Source organism: Sinocyclocheilus rhinocerous, unplaced genomic scaffold, assembly GCF_001515625.1.
Source record: "Sinocyclocheilus rhinocerous isolate Xijiao unplaced genomic scaffold, SAMN03320098_v1.1 scaffold1234, whole genome shotgun sequence".
NCBI lineage: Eukaryota > Metazoa > Chordata > Actinopteri > Cypriniformes > Cyprinidae > Sinocyclocheilus > Sinocyclocheilus rhinocerous.
The window spans coordinates 1,213,305-1,230,559 of record NW_015656153.1 but is presented as its reverse complement, the minus strand read 5'-3'; the positions used below and the strand labels follow the sequence as shown (position 1 = coordinate 1,230,559).

Genomic DNA, 17,255 nt, shown 5'->3' with positions numbered 1-17,255 from the left:
GTGTCTCGTTCCCTTCGGGGAACCATGGTTACATACGTAACCTGGAGACGTTTTCTCTTCCTCTTCTCTAAAGCAGCGCAGCATGGCCTCGCCCCCTTTGCTGCCTTTTTCCCGAGGGCGGGGTTTATCTGTGTTTGTGATGTCACGAACCCGGGAAGTAACTCGTTGTAGTCCCTACCAGCCGTTTTTGTAGGCATTAAACTGACAGAATTTTAAAAGACGATATCTCCGTTTGCATTGAACTTTCAGCTTTGTAACTTTGCAGATATTGTTTATGCTCAAACAGCAACATTACACACTAACTAACGTTAAAAAAGTGAAATCGCAATGAACCACCCCTTTATTGTTTTTGAAACAAATAAGTTATATACTGTACTGTATACAGTATATTGTTAAATAGTATTACAATTTAAAAGATTCTATTTAAAAATTTTTTTTAAATGTAACTTATTCCTGAGATGGCAAAGCTGATTTTTCAGTGTCACACAATTCTTCAGAAATCATTCTAATATGCTGACTTGGTGCTCAAGAAATATTTATTGTTACTCTTATTATTATTATTAAATATATTATCAATCACTGCAATATTTTTGTGGAAACTGATTTAATTCACAAATAAAAAGTTCAAAACAACAGCAATTATTTTAAATTTAAATCTTTCGTACCATTATAATTGTCTTTACTGCCACTGTTGATCAATTTAATGCACTGTTGCTGAATAAATAAATACAAAATCTTACTGACCTCAAACTTTAGAAAAGTATTGATGTACTCTCAACAAATAAAATACTTTAAGTGCACACCCAACCTCCATTTGTCACTTCGAAAGAAGACACTGAAATACAGCAATCACTTCCCATCATATCTACATATGTGTGTGTGACTGAGAGCCAAAAGGTCACGCAGAAAAGTGCCAATGGCTCTCCTCAGAGGTCATGTGTCTCAGAGCTGTGTGAAGCTGGATAGGCAGGCCAGACTTTACTAAACCTAAACAAAGACCTGCAGGTCACAATTCACCTCTGTGTGAACTTCCAATCGCCTGGTGACCACTAACACGGCTCCTCATCCTACCAATCCCCCACATCAACACACACAGAGAGCCACAAGTTTGCTACTACGATTCCTGGCATAGAGGAGACTATTACAGCGTGTTCTTTGAGCATTATGATGCTATGAGAGGGGAAAACGCAATGATATATGCTTGTTATTGCAACAGCACGCAAATAGAAGCCTGATGAGTAATCTGGCACACAATAAAAGCATTTAAATAGTTTTTTTGGCTGTATTATAAGAATTACTTGCCAGATATAGTAATTTAATTTAACAAATTTAGGGTTTGGAACGGCTTATGGCAGTGTTGTAACTATCAATGTATGGAGAGAATCTGTGCAATAGAATAACCATTAGAACACAAATACGTGCACTCACACTTCTTGGGCTGAAACAGACTCTCTCACACACGCACTCATGCAATTAACATAGCGCCCGTCTGGGACCTCCACACTGATGAAATATTTCAGAGTTAATCAGACTTTGTAAACACTGATTTGTATTGACTTCTCTTCTGTGAACTGATGTTTCCTCATTAAAAAGCAATTAGCAGCGCGAGCAGGGGGGCTAAATGCTCAAGACTGCTAATTCAACAGGAAACAGTATTTAAAGTATGCATGTCCATTAAACTGAGCTCCAATATTCATTAGTCAGGTAATCTCCAGAATCCATTAGGGTCTTTGGATTGGGAGGAATGAATGTGGAATGTGAAGATGCGAGGTGATTCTCATGAGGGCTGAGGCCGGTTGAGTGGTCTTAACCAGCTGGGAATGTTTTGAGGGGGGAAAAATCCTTGCCAATCTAATATAGGTGCTTTCCTACCAGTAGTTGAATGCCAATGGCTTGAGCGCTGTGTCCAGGTTATCAACACAGTGGAAAGGAGGCTGCATGTGTGTGTGTTCGCTGACAGGATAGAGTGATGTGATTTGAGTTAGATGGCAGTCGATTAGTGCAATGTCCATTGTCTATCACTCAAGCGGCTGCCGAGAGGTTTCAAACAAGAAATAAAATGTGCCTAGCGCTTCCTTCCACTGCCTGTCTTCATACTAAACGCTACACTTCCATCATTCATCAGTCGCACTCAAATGCCAATGAAGCTCATTACCAGAACATGGCAACAACGTGACCTTGGGCTGACCTTATGCTATGGCTATGAAGTAGGGAATGGATTTGGGAATGTTCTGGGCTTTTTAAGGTTGCATTCTTGGTGTTCCCCTCCCATATTTTGCACACCGCCTGGCTACGAGTGGCTCAGTTGGGAGGTGATAGATGCAGGTTGTCAGGTGGCATTGGAGGAGTGCCACCAGAATGCCAGCTGCCATCGATTTGAGTGGCCATGGCGCCCGTGCCGCCGCCTGTCCCAATGCCCCAGCCGAACCGTGGTCCTGACGCCTCTGCATCCCTTAACTCCCCAACCCTGCTCCTTCCCTCAAAAACCAGCCAGTCTGGAAGTCAATAAATGTCCAGCTGGATGGGATGTTTTTGGAAATCACCAAGAGTTTTATTGGCTAATCGGATGAAACATACCGATATGTCAAATTCCCATCTTCTGGAATGTGTTCAGGCCAAGCATAATATTTGACCCATTTATTCAGCACCTACTTTGTTCCTCAGAGCTTCACTGCCACTACTAAAAAACTAGCAGATGGGTAACTTCCCAGTATATTCAATTACCTCTAAGCTCTGAAATAACTGATCAAGCTTGTTAATCTGAAGGAATAAGACAGGAAATGTTTATTTCTTTGCAGCAAATTCCATAATAAGAGCATTACCACCCTCTGGCTTTACACGTCTACTGGACAGAAAGCTGCTTAGGTGGAGTAAAACCAGAGGATGTTGGATGTGTGGAATTGCTTTGTGCTGATTCTAGGTATTTCACTCTCTGACCCCTTGGCCTGCCACCTGAACTTAGCTGAAGTTCTAGCTGAGGGAGGGTAAAAGCCAACCTTGAATGGTCCTCTTGAAAAAGGCCTTGCAGGCCTCGCAGGAGGCGACGCCGTAATGGTAGCCGGAGGCGATGTCCCCACACACCAGACACAGGCGCTTGGGCATGGAGTTCAGCATGTACTCGCATTTAATCTGCGAGTCCTCCGTGATGGTGCTGGAGCAGTCCTCGTAACGCTTGGCTCCGGCTCCGCTGGGAACCAGAGCACCGGTTGGGCCGTAAAGAGTGGGTGAGTCCAGACCGTTCTGATGGCCGTTCATGGTGGAGCTGTAGCTACCGCTGGCGTCTGAGGAGCCGCCGGGGCTGTGGTGATTTACGCTGTCCGTCAGTGAGGCAGGGCTGGAAGGTTCCGTCTTTATGTAGGAGGGGCAACTCGACTCAATGTGGCGGTCCTTGCTGGACATTCTGCAGAGCAGCCTACATGGACAAAACATAATGAGACAAACACAGAAGTGTTAGAACATGACCGACAGTAGTGTGGAAACCAAGAAAATGACTGCCTGAGAACTTATATGCTCCTATTCTGGTAAATTCAGGCTAGTCTAAAATGGTCTTTTCAGCAGGGGAGACTTAAAATGTGTCACCAATACCAAGCCATTGAGAAAAACAAAAGAAAAAGAAACATACAACCCAGCCCCCCCAGCAACTCTCCATTTTGCACATGGGTCCATCTGTGCCTTAGCCTGAGAGAACAGAGGATTCAGCAGCTAAAAAAAGCCCCTGATTGTGAATTCAGAATTCTATTTTTTTAGCATGTTAATGACTTCTCTGAGAGGAAACATAAGAGGAGAGGCATATGAGAGCCAGTGTGCCACGGTCCCTTGGGTCTCACTAAAGTATCTGAATGGTTGTATATCTACAAGGCTGTAAAGAGGAGAGCTAACATCGCTACTCTAGCATAGCTTGCAGCCAATTGAGTTCTAAAGAAATGTGCCACAACCTACTCAGACATGTCCTAATAGTTTTAAATATATACATAACTTCTGACAGTTATCATTTTATATGCACGCGTTTTTATGCATTTGTCATTATTTGCCCAATTTAACGAATCTTAGTGGAGTCAGGTTCTAATTGATTATAATGTACATAATTATCTTTTGCATATATGCACAAATATTTTTTGCATTTCATATATATATATATATATATGCAAAAGATATATACATATTTATTCTTTTTTTCTTCAATATAAATTTGAACTCGGACCATTCAGATTAATTTGACAGAGCAAATAATTATCTGAAGTTATTTACTGTCGAGTTACAAAGCATGAGTCAAATCCTGTCATTTCTCATGGACCAAAATTGTCTATCTCCACCAAAAAGTGCTAAAGGCCTTTTCTTGTGATTATGGATCAAGAGGTGGAATCCGGTGATCAAATGCACCATGACAGATGAGCGTCTGCAGGGCGGAAGAGAGAGGGACAGAACGGAGAGCTCAGCGCCATCACTCACTTTCCAGTCAATATCAACTTGTTCTACATGACTCTAATCAGTGCGGAGGCACAAAGCAGTTCCATCATCCTCGCCCGTGGCCAGTCACCATCGCACACACACACACACACACACACACACGCACGCTCACACACACGCACGCTCACACGCATCGACTGACAGAAAACAAAAAATCAGCTAGACAGACACAAAGATCCAGTATCAATCCAGTAACACAAACAGACACCCACATAGTCAAAAGTAGAGACTCTTCAAAGCCAAACAAAAGAGCAGGCCGACCACCCCACCCACCCCGCCCATATCGCTCGATACCGCCAACCCATTTAGTTGAACCACCCCTCCACCCACACAGCCCTGGGAGTGAGGCCTATTAATGAGCGCTGTAATTAATAGATATCTCTGCTCTGTCTTACAGGAGGCTTCAAGGCCTGCAAGAGTGGATTAACCGTTTCCCCTGTCAACAATCCAGAAGACCCTGAGCTGGGTCCTGCAGGGCGTAGTGGGGTGGAGAGCGGCACTTCACCAAACCGTGTCAATTAGCTGCACTTCAGTATCTACATTTAGCAAAATGTGATCGTTCAGGGACTGTTTGTTTCTCTAAAATCCTCAAAGGTTTTGGGGGTTGTGATTTCAAATAGACTGAGTGTGAGGTCACACTCAAACGCGCTCTCTATTTTCCCTTAACTGCATTAGCAGTAAGGTGTGTGAAAAGCGAGATGATGGCAGAGGAACAAAGTCGTAATAGAGACAGAAAGAAAATCGTGGAGGATTTATACAGACAACACATCAGGACCATTTTAACATGGAGATGGAGGGGGACAAATAAAAGAGACAGTCTGGAAGACCACACAAAGGTCTTTTTAATTAAGGAAGCCCGCTTCTAAATGAGGGCTCTAAAATCCGGTCGGCTTGTAAAAGATTACTTCTTCTGAGGCCCATAAAGCAAGAGAGCAAGAGAGAGTGTGAGAGTGAATGAGGGAGATCGTTAAAGAAACCAGACCACCTTAATATTCAAAGGAATTTTACAGAAACAGATCAAACAGCATATATTGGAAAAAAATATTTTTCAAAAAAATTAATTTTTGGATTCTAGGAATGTAACACATGAGAAAACATTTTAGCACTATGAACTTTGACTAATGAATTTTAAGCATGGCCAAGATCTAGCTGGCTAATAATGCCATTAGTATATAAAATAAAATAAATCAAATAAAACACAAAAAATTTGATTATATTTAAATAAGATTTAAATATGTATTTTTACAAAAAAAAATATATTGCCGTGAGACCAGTGAAAATATTGGCAGGCCAAGAACAAATGAGAACTGGCCCAGTTAAATTTTTTAGTAATATGAACCAATTTTAAATACATTGAATTACTGGATAATTAAAAAAGTATAATAATAATAATAATAAATTTTTTATAGTATTAAAATTATTAACTCTGTCATTTGTTGTATCAGGGTCTGGGGTAACTCAATGAAAAAATAAAATAAAATAAAATACAAAAATTTGCACTACTGAAATCTTAAGAATAGGTGAACGTATAACTATTGGTGTAAAAGCTCAAAATGTGCTGAGTCAAGGCACCTGTTTCCTTGTATTGCAGTGAGAGGCAATCGATTATGAAAAAGCTCCTATTACACTTCTACTGATGCACCACCGACACGCACACACACACTCATACTCGTACTCGAAGACAGGTGTCCTGGGGTGTGCGGAGGGCCACAAAGGTATTCTAGAACATTCCAGTAATGTCAAGGATGCATGTTGTGTATTTATACACAGTGTAAAGCCGGTTAAAATCAGTGAAAACACAAGCACTGACTGTTTACACTCGCAACATATTCTCTCATTCTATTTTGGGTAACGAAGACAAACTGGTTTTTGTGGGGCAGCTGAGAAACCCGCCTCCTGTCCTGAGTGACACAGAGAGTGTGAAGTCAAAACGACGGGTAACAAAAGAGGAAAGGGCCAGCATTGTAAGAGCCCCTCGTGCTTTACAGCGCCGCTCTTAAGGTTCTCAACAGGAGACACCCTGCTCTATAACTTTGACTGAAAGTTATTAGCGTTCTCTTTCTCTTGCTCTCTTTCTCTTGCTCTTTGAAATTCTATGACTCTATTAATCCAAACCTGCAATATTCACAACTCTCTATAAATTCAATTGTCAGATGGAGGATTTTTATTCTAGGCCGCACTTGAATCCAAAATTAGAGGCAGTAAAATTCACATTAGCTCTAAGAGAAATGGAATTCTAAAGCCTATATTTTAGAAGAAAAGAAAGCCCTTTCCGACAGAGAAGAGACTATTTGAGAGGTAATGATTTTATCTGTTTTCACCACTGCCTGGCGCCGAGCTTCAATCCCACAGTGTGCCATTAACAAAAGGAGTTCTTATGCTGAAAAGCAGAGGAATTTAGTTTAAGCTTATGAATGGAAATAATAATCGTCAAGTGGAAGGGTAGAAAAAAGGCAGGCGATAGTCAGCCGAGAGACAAGACAAAAAAAAAAAGCTCAAGACATAATCAGTTGTTCTTTATTGTTAGGGACATTATTGTGATTCAATATTATAAATAGTGCCTGAGTTTGCAAATTTCTCGTAAATTATACCAAACGCTGTCATTATGATAAGGTTCTAGTTAAAAACTTATTGGGATCCTTTAAACAAACAAACAAACAACATTTGTCTTTTCCTTTTTTTTAACTGAATTGTGTTGCTGTGAATTCTGCTAATTCATACAAGCTGGCTAACACAAATGAGGTTGTTAAAAATGGCTAGAATGATTTATAGACAGTCTGGGAAGCATCAGTAAAACTGGGTTGAAATCATTAAGAAAAATATTCCATATTTTTTCAGAAATGTATAGCTCTTATGCCGTTGCATTATAGCTACTATCTATTATTGCAAATTAAAAACTAATAAATATGTAAATAATGAAAATAAATATAATAAAAATTACATAAAAAATTAAGAATGTTTCTGACGTGGAAGATTTAAAAATATATTTCTACAAAAAAAATTCAATACATTTTGAACAACTGGCCAAACCAGGCCAGCAGAATAGTTGTTCAGCCCTGATTTCTATCGTCATTACCAACGACATAACTTTCTCTAATCATGACCAATAATCATTCCGTTTTAGTAATTAGAAAAACTTAAAAAGAAAAGTCACATCCAGTCATTTTCGAGAGAGTAGCACAAAACGTCTCAGATGTGCAGTCACTGTACAAAGGACAGAAGTGTATTCCTGATCTTATCCGGACTTCAAATATTTAAGCCATTTATTTGTTGAAAGTAAAATTTCAGAGTGGATCTGCAACCAAAGAGATTATTGTTTTCCTTTTGTTTTCCTCTAGCAGTCGACTCTCTCTTATTTATTTGCTCAGGCAAGGTGTCACAAATCAGCAGGAAAACAATTTTGGAAAACACAGCCACTTGGCAATGACAAGGTGTCATTAGGCTGTTTGATCCAGTGCTCTGACAACTATAGAGGCAAACATATAATCATTGCATTAAGGTGCAGCCACTGAGAGTTTCTCTCTCTCTCTCTCTCTCTCTCTCTCTCTTTGCCGGAAGCAGTAAGTCTGTGTGATCACGGATAGCTGGAGGGAGCACAGTCTGCTAAACGCTGAAACACAACTGTCCATGAGAGCTATTGACTGTTTAGATGCATATAGCACTGGATGTGTGGGAAAAATGTTTTGGGAAAAAAAAAAAAAAAACACTTGATTATCTTATTTTTTTTAAATAATTAAAATAAAATGATCATATATTCAAAAAAGTCTGGGACTACATTTGTAAATCTTTATTTATACATTTTTTTCATTTAAACCTAGATGTTTTAGTATTTTCTATAAAGAAAAATGTTAAAGGGTTAGTTCACCCAAAAATGAAAATTCTGTCATTAATTACTCACCCTCATGTCGTTTCAAACCCGTAAGACCTTCGTTCATCCCCTCCATAGACAGCAATGTAATTACCACGATCAAGGTCCAGAAACGTAGTAAGGAGATCTGTAAAATAATCCATTTGACATCAGGGGTTCAACCGTAATTATACGAAGCTACGAGAATAATTTTTGTGCGCAAAAGAAAAAAAAAATTACTTTATTCAACAATTCGTCTCCTCCGCATCACGCGGATACGCTGTTTCTGTTCAGATCAAATCACAACAACGTTGGACACAGATCCGGCATGACGCAGCTGACACAGAACAGCATACGTTGTTTTACGTCCAGCGGATACTCTCCAAAATGGCACCAGGGTGATGTGGAGGAGACGAATTGTTGAACAAAGTCGTTTTTTTTTTCTTTTGCGCACAAAAACTATTCTCGTAGCTTCGTATAATTACGGTTGAACCCCTGATGTCAAATGGATTATTTTACAGATCTCCTTGCTACGTTTCTGGACTTGGGAACATTTCAGTTGCGTTGCTGTCTATGCAGGGTCAGAGAGCTCTCAGATTCCATCAAAAATATCTTTATTTGTGTTCCGAAGATGAACGAAGGTCTTACGTGTTTGAAACGGCATGAGGGTGAGTAATTAATGACAGATTTTTCAATTTTGGGTGAACTAACCCTTTAAGACAAAATGCAAAAGAAATATACTGTAATAAAGTAAAAACGTAAAAGTGTGACATACCAAATAAAAATTCAGAAAATTCAATATATAATTCTGATTATATATACAAAAAAGAATAATTAGAAAAAATAAATGCTTTTTTTTTCTGTTTTTGTACCCCAAAGTATTCCATTCTTTTAAATAACTACTTATACAAAATATTTTAAAATGCATTCCTAAACATTTTTTTCACTCTTAGAGTGAGATAAATGTGCATTTGCCCTATAGAAAGCTGTAAGATATTCAATTAAACCTTATTAAACAGGAACTGAACTGCCTTTGTACTGACGGGATACTGATTACACTTGTTCTCGCATGAGAAATACAGACATGCGAAACAGGTTGCCTTTTCCGGCTGTATGGGCAGATCAATTGTTATAACATTACTGGGTAGGAAAGTAGTAATTCACTTCATTGTCGATGGACGCCTGCAAAATAACACCTCTGATTACATACAATCAATGTGATAATGGCAAAAACACATTTGTACAATGGAGCGAGCTGCCGTAAAAATGCCAGCAGCAGGCCAGTGGAGATGAGGAGCTAACGCTCTGCTGTGTAATAAATACTACAGGACAACCAGTAGCCCTTCGCAAAGCTCCTAATACAATATTGTAAATGCAGAGAGATAAGAATGTATATTTAGATCGGGTTTATCGGGTTTGGACATCTTAACCCTGTACTGCTGTCAGTGAACAAGAGAGAACCGCATATATATAAAAACATTAAATAATTTGTAGCCAACAAATTATTTAAAGTTTTTATATATATGCGGTTGTCTCTTGTTCACTGGCAACAGTACAGGGTTAAGATGTCCAAACCCGATAAGAGTCATGTATGTGTGTGTGTGTGTGTGTGTGTGTGTGACAGACCCTGGCAAACTCGTAGATGAAAATCTTGATGATTTAGGTCATTTTCTTGTGCGGGCAGATAAGTGTTCTGCTTTATCAGGTAAGATGTCCCTCTCAGCAGCACGAACAGCATATAGACACACACACACACACACACACACAAATACACTTAAAAATAAATAAGATCTAGCCGAATCGCTGTCAATGTAAGAGGTCAAACTAGGGTTTAAAAACAAAAACAGGGATTTGTGAAGTTTGACGTGATCATTATTTCATTATCTGACGTTATTGTGGGTAGGAGCGAACGTCTGCTTCTTCGGCAGTGACAGGTTCTAAAGAACAGGGCAGAGCAAATAAGCTTTGGCATTTTTCAATAAGCAATATGCCTAAAATCACTGCTTTACCGCTGTTGGAGCGCGGCACCCATCTATTCAACCCGAACAGGACATGAGAGCAGATAAGCGAGGATGAGCTGCAGTCTCAAAGAAATGAAATTGCACGTAAATATAATAAAAAATAAAGGGAGTTAAAAAACGGAGATTAAAAACACATTCTATTAAACAGATGGTTAAAGAGGATTTTGTTCCAGGAAATATGACAAGCGTGTAAAAGAGGTGCTGAGAGCTGGAAAAAGAGGGAGGGAGGGAGAGAGAGAAATGGTGGTTGTTTTTTGGTGAGTGAACCGGTGAAAGCCATGTCTTTAACCAGATCAGATTCTTGAAATTGGCTGTCAAGGCAGGATTGTCCTGAGTTATAGCTGTCTATCACCCCCCCTCGCATGGAGACGCGCCGAGCTGCTGTTGCCTTCCCCTGCCGCAAAGCATCTTAAATTTTCAACACCACCATCTGTTACAAAATCTAATTCACATTCCGCCCATAATCGGGTTTACCTCTGTAATACCCGTTCTGCCACTCTCTCTCTCTCTCTCTCTGCACGGAGCCCGTCCCCAACCCCGAACGAAACACCGTCCATGTCTGCAGGCACACTTTCATTAGGGTGAAAGAAGAGGCACAAATAGTCAAATCATTTTTCAGCATCTTTGATGCTTTGATGGCAAAGACGGTAACATCATTCTACTTTCAATGACAGAACTACCACAGCTATGCCGTTTCTTTCATTATAGTTGTCTGAGACAATAGTAATTTACTATTTGACTATATATAAACACACACACACAAAATATAATAATATAAATAATAATCCCCAAAATAATACATATAAAAATATATGTAATATATGTAATATATTAACACATATATTAATAGATATGAATGAATAAACATTTAAAATATAATAGGAGCAATGATAAATGCATTATATTTAGATTAAGTAACAGGACATGAGAGCAGATAAGCGAGGATGAGCTGCAGTCTCAAAGAAATGAAATTGCACGTAAATATAATAAAAAATAAAGGGAGTTAAAAAACGGAGATTAAAAACACATTCTATTAAACAGATGGTTAAAGAGGATTTTGTTCCAGGAAATATGACAAGCGTGTAAAAGAGGTGCTGAGAGCTGGAAAAAGAGGGAGGGAGTGAGAGAGAGAAATGGTGGTTGTTTTTTGGTGAGTGAACCGGTGAAAGCCATGTCTTTAACCAGATCAGATTCTTGAAATTGGCTGTCAAGGCAGGATTGTCCTGAGTTATAGCTGTCTATCACCCCCCCTCGCATGGAGACGCGCCGAGCTGCTGTTGCCTTCCCCTGCCGCAAAGCATCTTAAATTTTCAACACCACCATCTGTTACAAAATCTAATTCACATTCCGCCCATAATCGGGTTTACCTCTGTAATACCCGTTCTGCCACTCTCTCTCTCTCTCTCTCTGCACGGAGCCCGTCCCCAACCCCGAACGAAACACCGTCCATGTCTGCAGGCACACTTTCATTAGGGTGAAAGAAGAGGCACAAATAGTCAAATCATTTTTCAGCATCTTTGATGCTTTGATGGCAAAGACGGTAACATCATTCTACTTTCAATGACAGAACTACCACAGCTATGCCGTTTCTTTCATTATAGTTGTCTGAGACAATAGTAATTTACTATTTGACTATATATAAACACACACACACAAAATATAATAATATAAATAATAATCCCCAAAATAATACATATAAAAATATATGTAATATATGTAATATATTAACACATATATTAATAGATATGAATGAATAAACATTTAAAATATAATAGGAGCAATGATAAATGCATTATATTTAGATTAAGTAATGCTAACATGAAAATTTTAAAAAATAAATAAAATTCAAGAATATCATAAATAATGTAATGTATAATCAGGAATATGAATCTGAGGAATATTATAAATAACTAAAACTAAATCTGAAACAAAAATTAAAACCATGAAAAAAATCTTTACTTGAAATAAAATAAAATGTTAAAATAAAATGTTAACTGAAATGAAAAAAATATATATATTTTTTTTTATTTAGTTTGTTGCCAAAGCAACATTTCTCATTTTAATTTAATTTTATGCACTAAAATAACTAAAACTAAAACTGAAGTATATACAAAAACAAACAAAAAAGTCAAAACACATCAAAATTACTAAAACTTTAACTAAAACTAAAAAGAAAAAAAAAAGATAAAAAATAATTAAAACTGTAACAGTATCTTAATTATACTATAATAACACTGATATGAATATTTTGTTATATATATATATAATAATATATAAGAAATAGTTAATCTGAAATGAAAATTATGCAATTTTTGTGCATCCCAATGTTATTTTGTTCAAAGAAAAATGTGACCCTGGACCAGAAAGCCAGTCTTAAGTTGCAGGGGTATATTTGTATTAATATCCAAAAATACATTGTATGGGTGAAAATTATTGATTTTTCTTTTATGCCAAAAATGTTCCATGAAGATATTTTGTAAATTTCCTACTGTAAATATATCAAAACTTAATTTTTGATTAGTAATATGCATTGTCTTAAGAACTTCATTTGGACAACTTTAAAGGCGATTTTCTCAATATTTAGATTTTTTTGCACCCTCAGATTCCAGATTTTCAAATAGTTGTATCTCGACCAAATATTGTCCTATCCTAACAAACCATACATCAATGGAAAGCTTATTTATTCAGCTTTCAGATGGTGTATAAATCTCAATTTCAAAAAAATTGACTGGTTTTGTGGTCCAGGGTCACATATTAGAAAATCTAAATAAAAAAAATGCTTGAAATAAAAAAAAGATGTTTAAGATACAAAAATATATTTTTTCCAGTTTATATGACTTTTATCCATTTGTAAAACATAATTTCAATAAAATCAACATCCATCTACTTCCAACAAGTAGCCCCAGCCCATCACATTCGGCCCTGAGACTCCTGAAAGATTTTAAGTTTTAACACAATATAAAACACCTCAGTCTAATAATCCTCCCAGTTATAAACCTGCGATTCAATCCAATCTCCACACCGCACTGCACCCAAAAGCCCTTCATTTCCCATCTGCGTTTAAGGCAATCTAGTTTATTACACAACCCGCTAAATTTACAGTAACAAGCCGCTCCCTTGACAAATTAATCATTTTACGAGTATTTGATCATATAAATAAAACAGTGCCTCTAGAGGCCGAGGAGCTAAATCAGTTAATTCCGTTTATCTGGGAAATGGCTTGCATCTAGGCAACAGCTCACCAGCAGATGGAGAGGTTTTTCCCCTGACCCCAGGACCAGGCTTCTGTCTCTCTCACTCCGCTCTGAAATGAGACTTATCAGAGGAAGGTGTGTGCATGTGTGCGAGGAAGTGTTGAAGGTGGGTGTTCGCCTATTTCAGTAAAGGGATTTATTTATCCAAGCAGACTTCCACGAGCGTTCAAAGTTCTCCTGGTTCCCAAAGATCCCCTGCACTAGTCTATTAATACATGCTTTTCCCACAAATCTGTGTGAATCTTAATTGATTGAACTGTAAACAGTGTGTGTTTGTGTATCACATGAATGTACGGCCATCGCCGTAAGATTGTGTGCTCGCAAGCGTACATGTGTGTGTATCTATGTGTGACTAACCTCAAATCTTTAGATACAGCTGCTAGTGAAACATCCTGCTCTGTTTGGTGTGTGTGTGTGAATGTGTTTGACATGCCTGTTAGCATTAGCATTAGCTTCAACCCTGAATTTACACCACTGATGCACATCTAGCCCTTCAAAACGAATAAACACAAGAACTCAAACTGTTCTGCGACCAATGTGGATGTTCAGGGTGAGAGCCATGTCCTCCAGCTCCCAGCATGCTTTGTTTCAGGCCCATGGCGTGACACTGGATTGCCTGGCAGGGCCTGTCTATCGAGAGCCACAAGCTCCGACTACACCAGTAACGTGATCCTGATTGGCTTAGAGTGGAGAATACTTCTTGCATGCGAATGGAGGCTAATTGGTTTGACCCAGACTAACCTGTCCCAAATCTAATCCATGTAATTCATTTGAGGGCCCCCATCAAAGCACAGTCACCTTCTTTTCAAAGGTTTGAGTAAATCTCCAAAAAATCCTGCCCTAGGACACACATCTAACTAAACTCCAAAAACAAGGAAGTTGAGTGTTCAAAGCAACATAAAACCATTTATACAATGCTTTTCATACTATTTCTAATGAAGTACCTTTAAACACATCAGAAATAATTCACTTGTTTACAGTGTTAACTTACATTCCATATTGGCATTTTCTTGCAAAAAAAAACAAAATAACATAAATAAATAAATAAATAAATAAAAATACAAATGTTACTGAAAATTAATATGTCCAAGAAAATAAAATGTACCATTTGAAAATAAATTAAAGCGGTGAAGGCACTTTTCTCTCTGACCCTTCCGTAACCTCTAAAGTAATAACCATAAATGACCTGAAATTACAACAGTCAAACAAAGACATTTTACAGAAGATGGTCTGAGAGAGAAAGAGAGAGAGATAGAAGGGCCTGGTGAAGACTCTTAACTGGTCACATCTGGCTGTATTTTATACGCAAATCAGCCCCCACTAAATCTAGATAAAACTCACTGACTCGTGATCGGAGCAATGATCTTCATACATCTAAATTTATATGCTAATCGGAATCCTTGAAGCATTTAACACATTCCTCTGCATCTGGAGTGGGCGACAACAGGCAACCTCTCTAACCTATACCCATAAACTCAACATAAACTTTCCATATCTATCTACACAAACACTGGATGAACTAGACTAAGACACTGACTTGAATGAAGCAAGCATGGATAAATAATAGCTGGGCAGGCAAAACACAAACAAACATACAAACAAACAATAAAATAATAATCACCACAACTGATTTTGACTTTTGATTACACTATTTTTGGTCCTTTCCTTACCTTTGGTTATATAGAGCATGTGCATCACGCATGTGACTGGCCTCGATGTCGTATTGCTGTTGTGTTCTCCAAGCGCCGCATTTGGCGTACTTATCTTCGCTATTAACTTGGGTCTTTGATAAATTCATTCTACAACAAAAGGGAGAGCAAGAAAAGGAATAAAAACGAGGGTCAGTGAGATGGACTGAGGAATTCTGATAAAGAACCATTGAGCCATTAACTGCTGACAGACAGTGACGCAGCTCGGCACTCTGTGAGAGAAAATATTCCTTCTTTCCTGACCGGCATTCTTCAATGGATCGGCTGTAACTGTGCATCTCCGCTGAGGATCGGAAGAGGGTAAAGACAGACTCTTTTGTTCATGCCAGGCATTAACTGAAACCGGCCTTGGCATTTTTAATGCACAGACTCATCATTCTACCGGCCGCAGATTTAACAAGTCTGAGGTGTCGGCAGATAAAAGAAAGAATCGGGGAGATCAACGCACGCCCGTGGCCCTTGTACACATAAGGGCGGGAGAGCCCGTGGCTTTATGGGACCCTCTGAATCAGAGGGGGCAGAACTGGTTGAGAAATGATCATATAAACGAATAAGGAATGTTTTGACGTATGCCAGTTTATTTGCTAATCATCGGGCATTTCAAGGACAAAGATAGACGTCCTTATTAATCAAATCTTGCTTTTAACAAACTCTCAGCTGCAGGTAATCACATAAAAAAAAAAATCACATAGAAAACATTCAAAGACACCTCAGAAGAAAACAAAAGACTGATTCAGGAGTGTCTGTTGCAGACTTACTGGGTGTAAATAACCCTCGGCTGTGTGTTAGTACAGCAAAATCTTTATACAAACTTATGGAAATTAATTGAGGCCACAAAAAGCACCTAAGAAAAACACCTGCACACTTTAACACACACTTAAAGTTCTCGGCTTAAACAACGAGCTCTCCATCAAAGATGAAATGCTCATTTTTGAAGATTCCAAACTGTGGATTTTGTACGATTAAAGTAAAGCACTGGAGCGCAAAGGAAGTGAAGTGGTACGAGCCACAGGCAGTGCGGCTGAGTGTGTGAGTCTGCCACACTCTCTAATTAACAGAGGAGGCCCCTAATTCTCCTTCTCCGTTCCAACTCAGCAAACACGTTCAATGTCATTAGAGCCGCACAACCCCCAACTGTCCCCACACTCGGACTGATGAAACTAATCACTCAACTAATGCTGTGCTTCAGCGGCTGTCTGAGAGAACGCAGCCATGAAGATCTGTCTTCCCGTCTTTCTCTTTCTCAGGCTCTTGTTTTCGTTTCTGTCGATCCGCCTCTTCTATCTGTCTGCGATTAAGTTTAGGCATTTCTCGCTGAATGTCCATTAAAAAAAAAATTTTCGTTTCTAAATAATCTTGTGCTTTCAGCTTAAAGTGTAAAGTTTCAAAATTTTACTTTGCATTGTAGTTTTACTATTTTTTGTATTTTGAGGCCTAATCAATTTCTCAAATTCGAGGACATGAAATCCATGTAAAAATTCAGGGAGCATTAGTGTGTTTGAATAACATTAGCTATTGTCAAATCATTTTGTCGCAATCATTGCTAATTTGAGAGTTAATTCTGGAGTGATACACTTCAGAGTGTGTGTTTACCTCACAAACAGTGGGCAGAACAGCATGTGCTGTGCGTGTGTGTGTGAGGCTGGTGAGCCAGTCAGAGCTTAGTGGAAAAAAGCAACGCACACACACGTAATGTGTTGGCTTTAGTTCTGGGCGAGTGAGCAGCAGAATCGATAAGCTCCAGCATCACACACACCACACGTCCTGATACACTCCTGTTTCTCTCAACTCTCTTTAACGTGACTTTACACACAAACACACTACTGCACTCCCAATGCTAGCGGCATTAAATATCTGTCATTAACTACTGGGATGCTTTCTAAAGCAGTGTGCAATATTTCTTTTTTTGTTTCATTCCTGTCAGATGTGTAGACAGGCCATGCTGTATATAACAGGA

The 17,255-nt window shown here is 38.6% G+C and overlaps 1 protein-coding gene across 1 annotated transcript in view; it reads right to left on the bottom strand.

The window, feature by feature from the left end:
* Positions 1–17,255, bottom strand: part of LOC107719475 (estrogen-related receptor gamma-like) — a 99,079-nt gene that overhangs the window by 74,934 nt on the left and 6,890 nt on the right. The window contains exons 2-3 of the mRNA XM_016526893.1: positions 15,260–15,388; positions 2,997–3,412 (exon numbers count right to left, since the gene is read on the bottom strand). Of these exons, the coding sequence (XP_016382379.1) occupies positions 2,997–3,412; positions 15,260–15,388 (545 nt within the window). The remainder of the gene's footprint in view (positions 1–2,996; positions 3,413–15,259; positions 15,389–17,255) is intronic.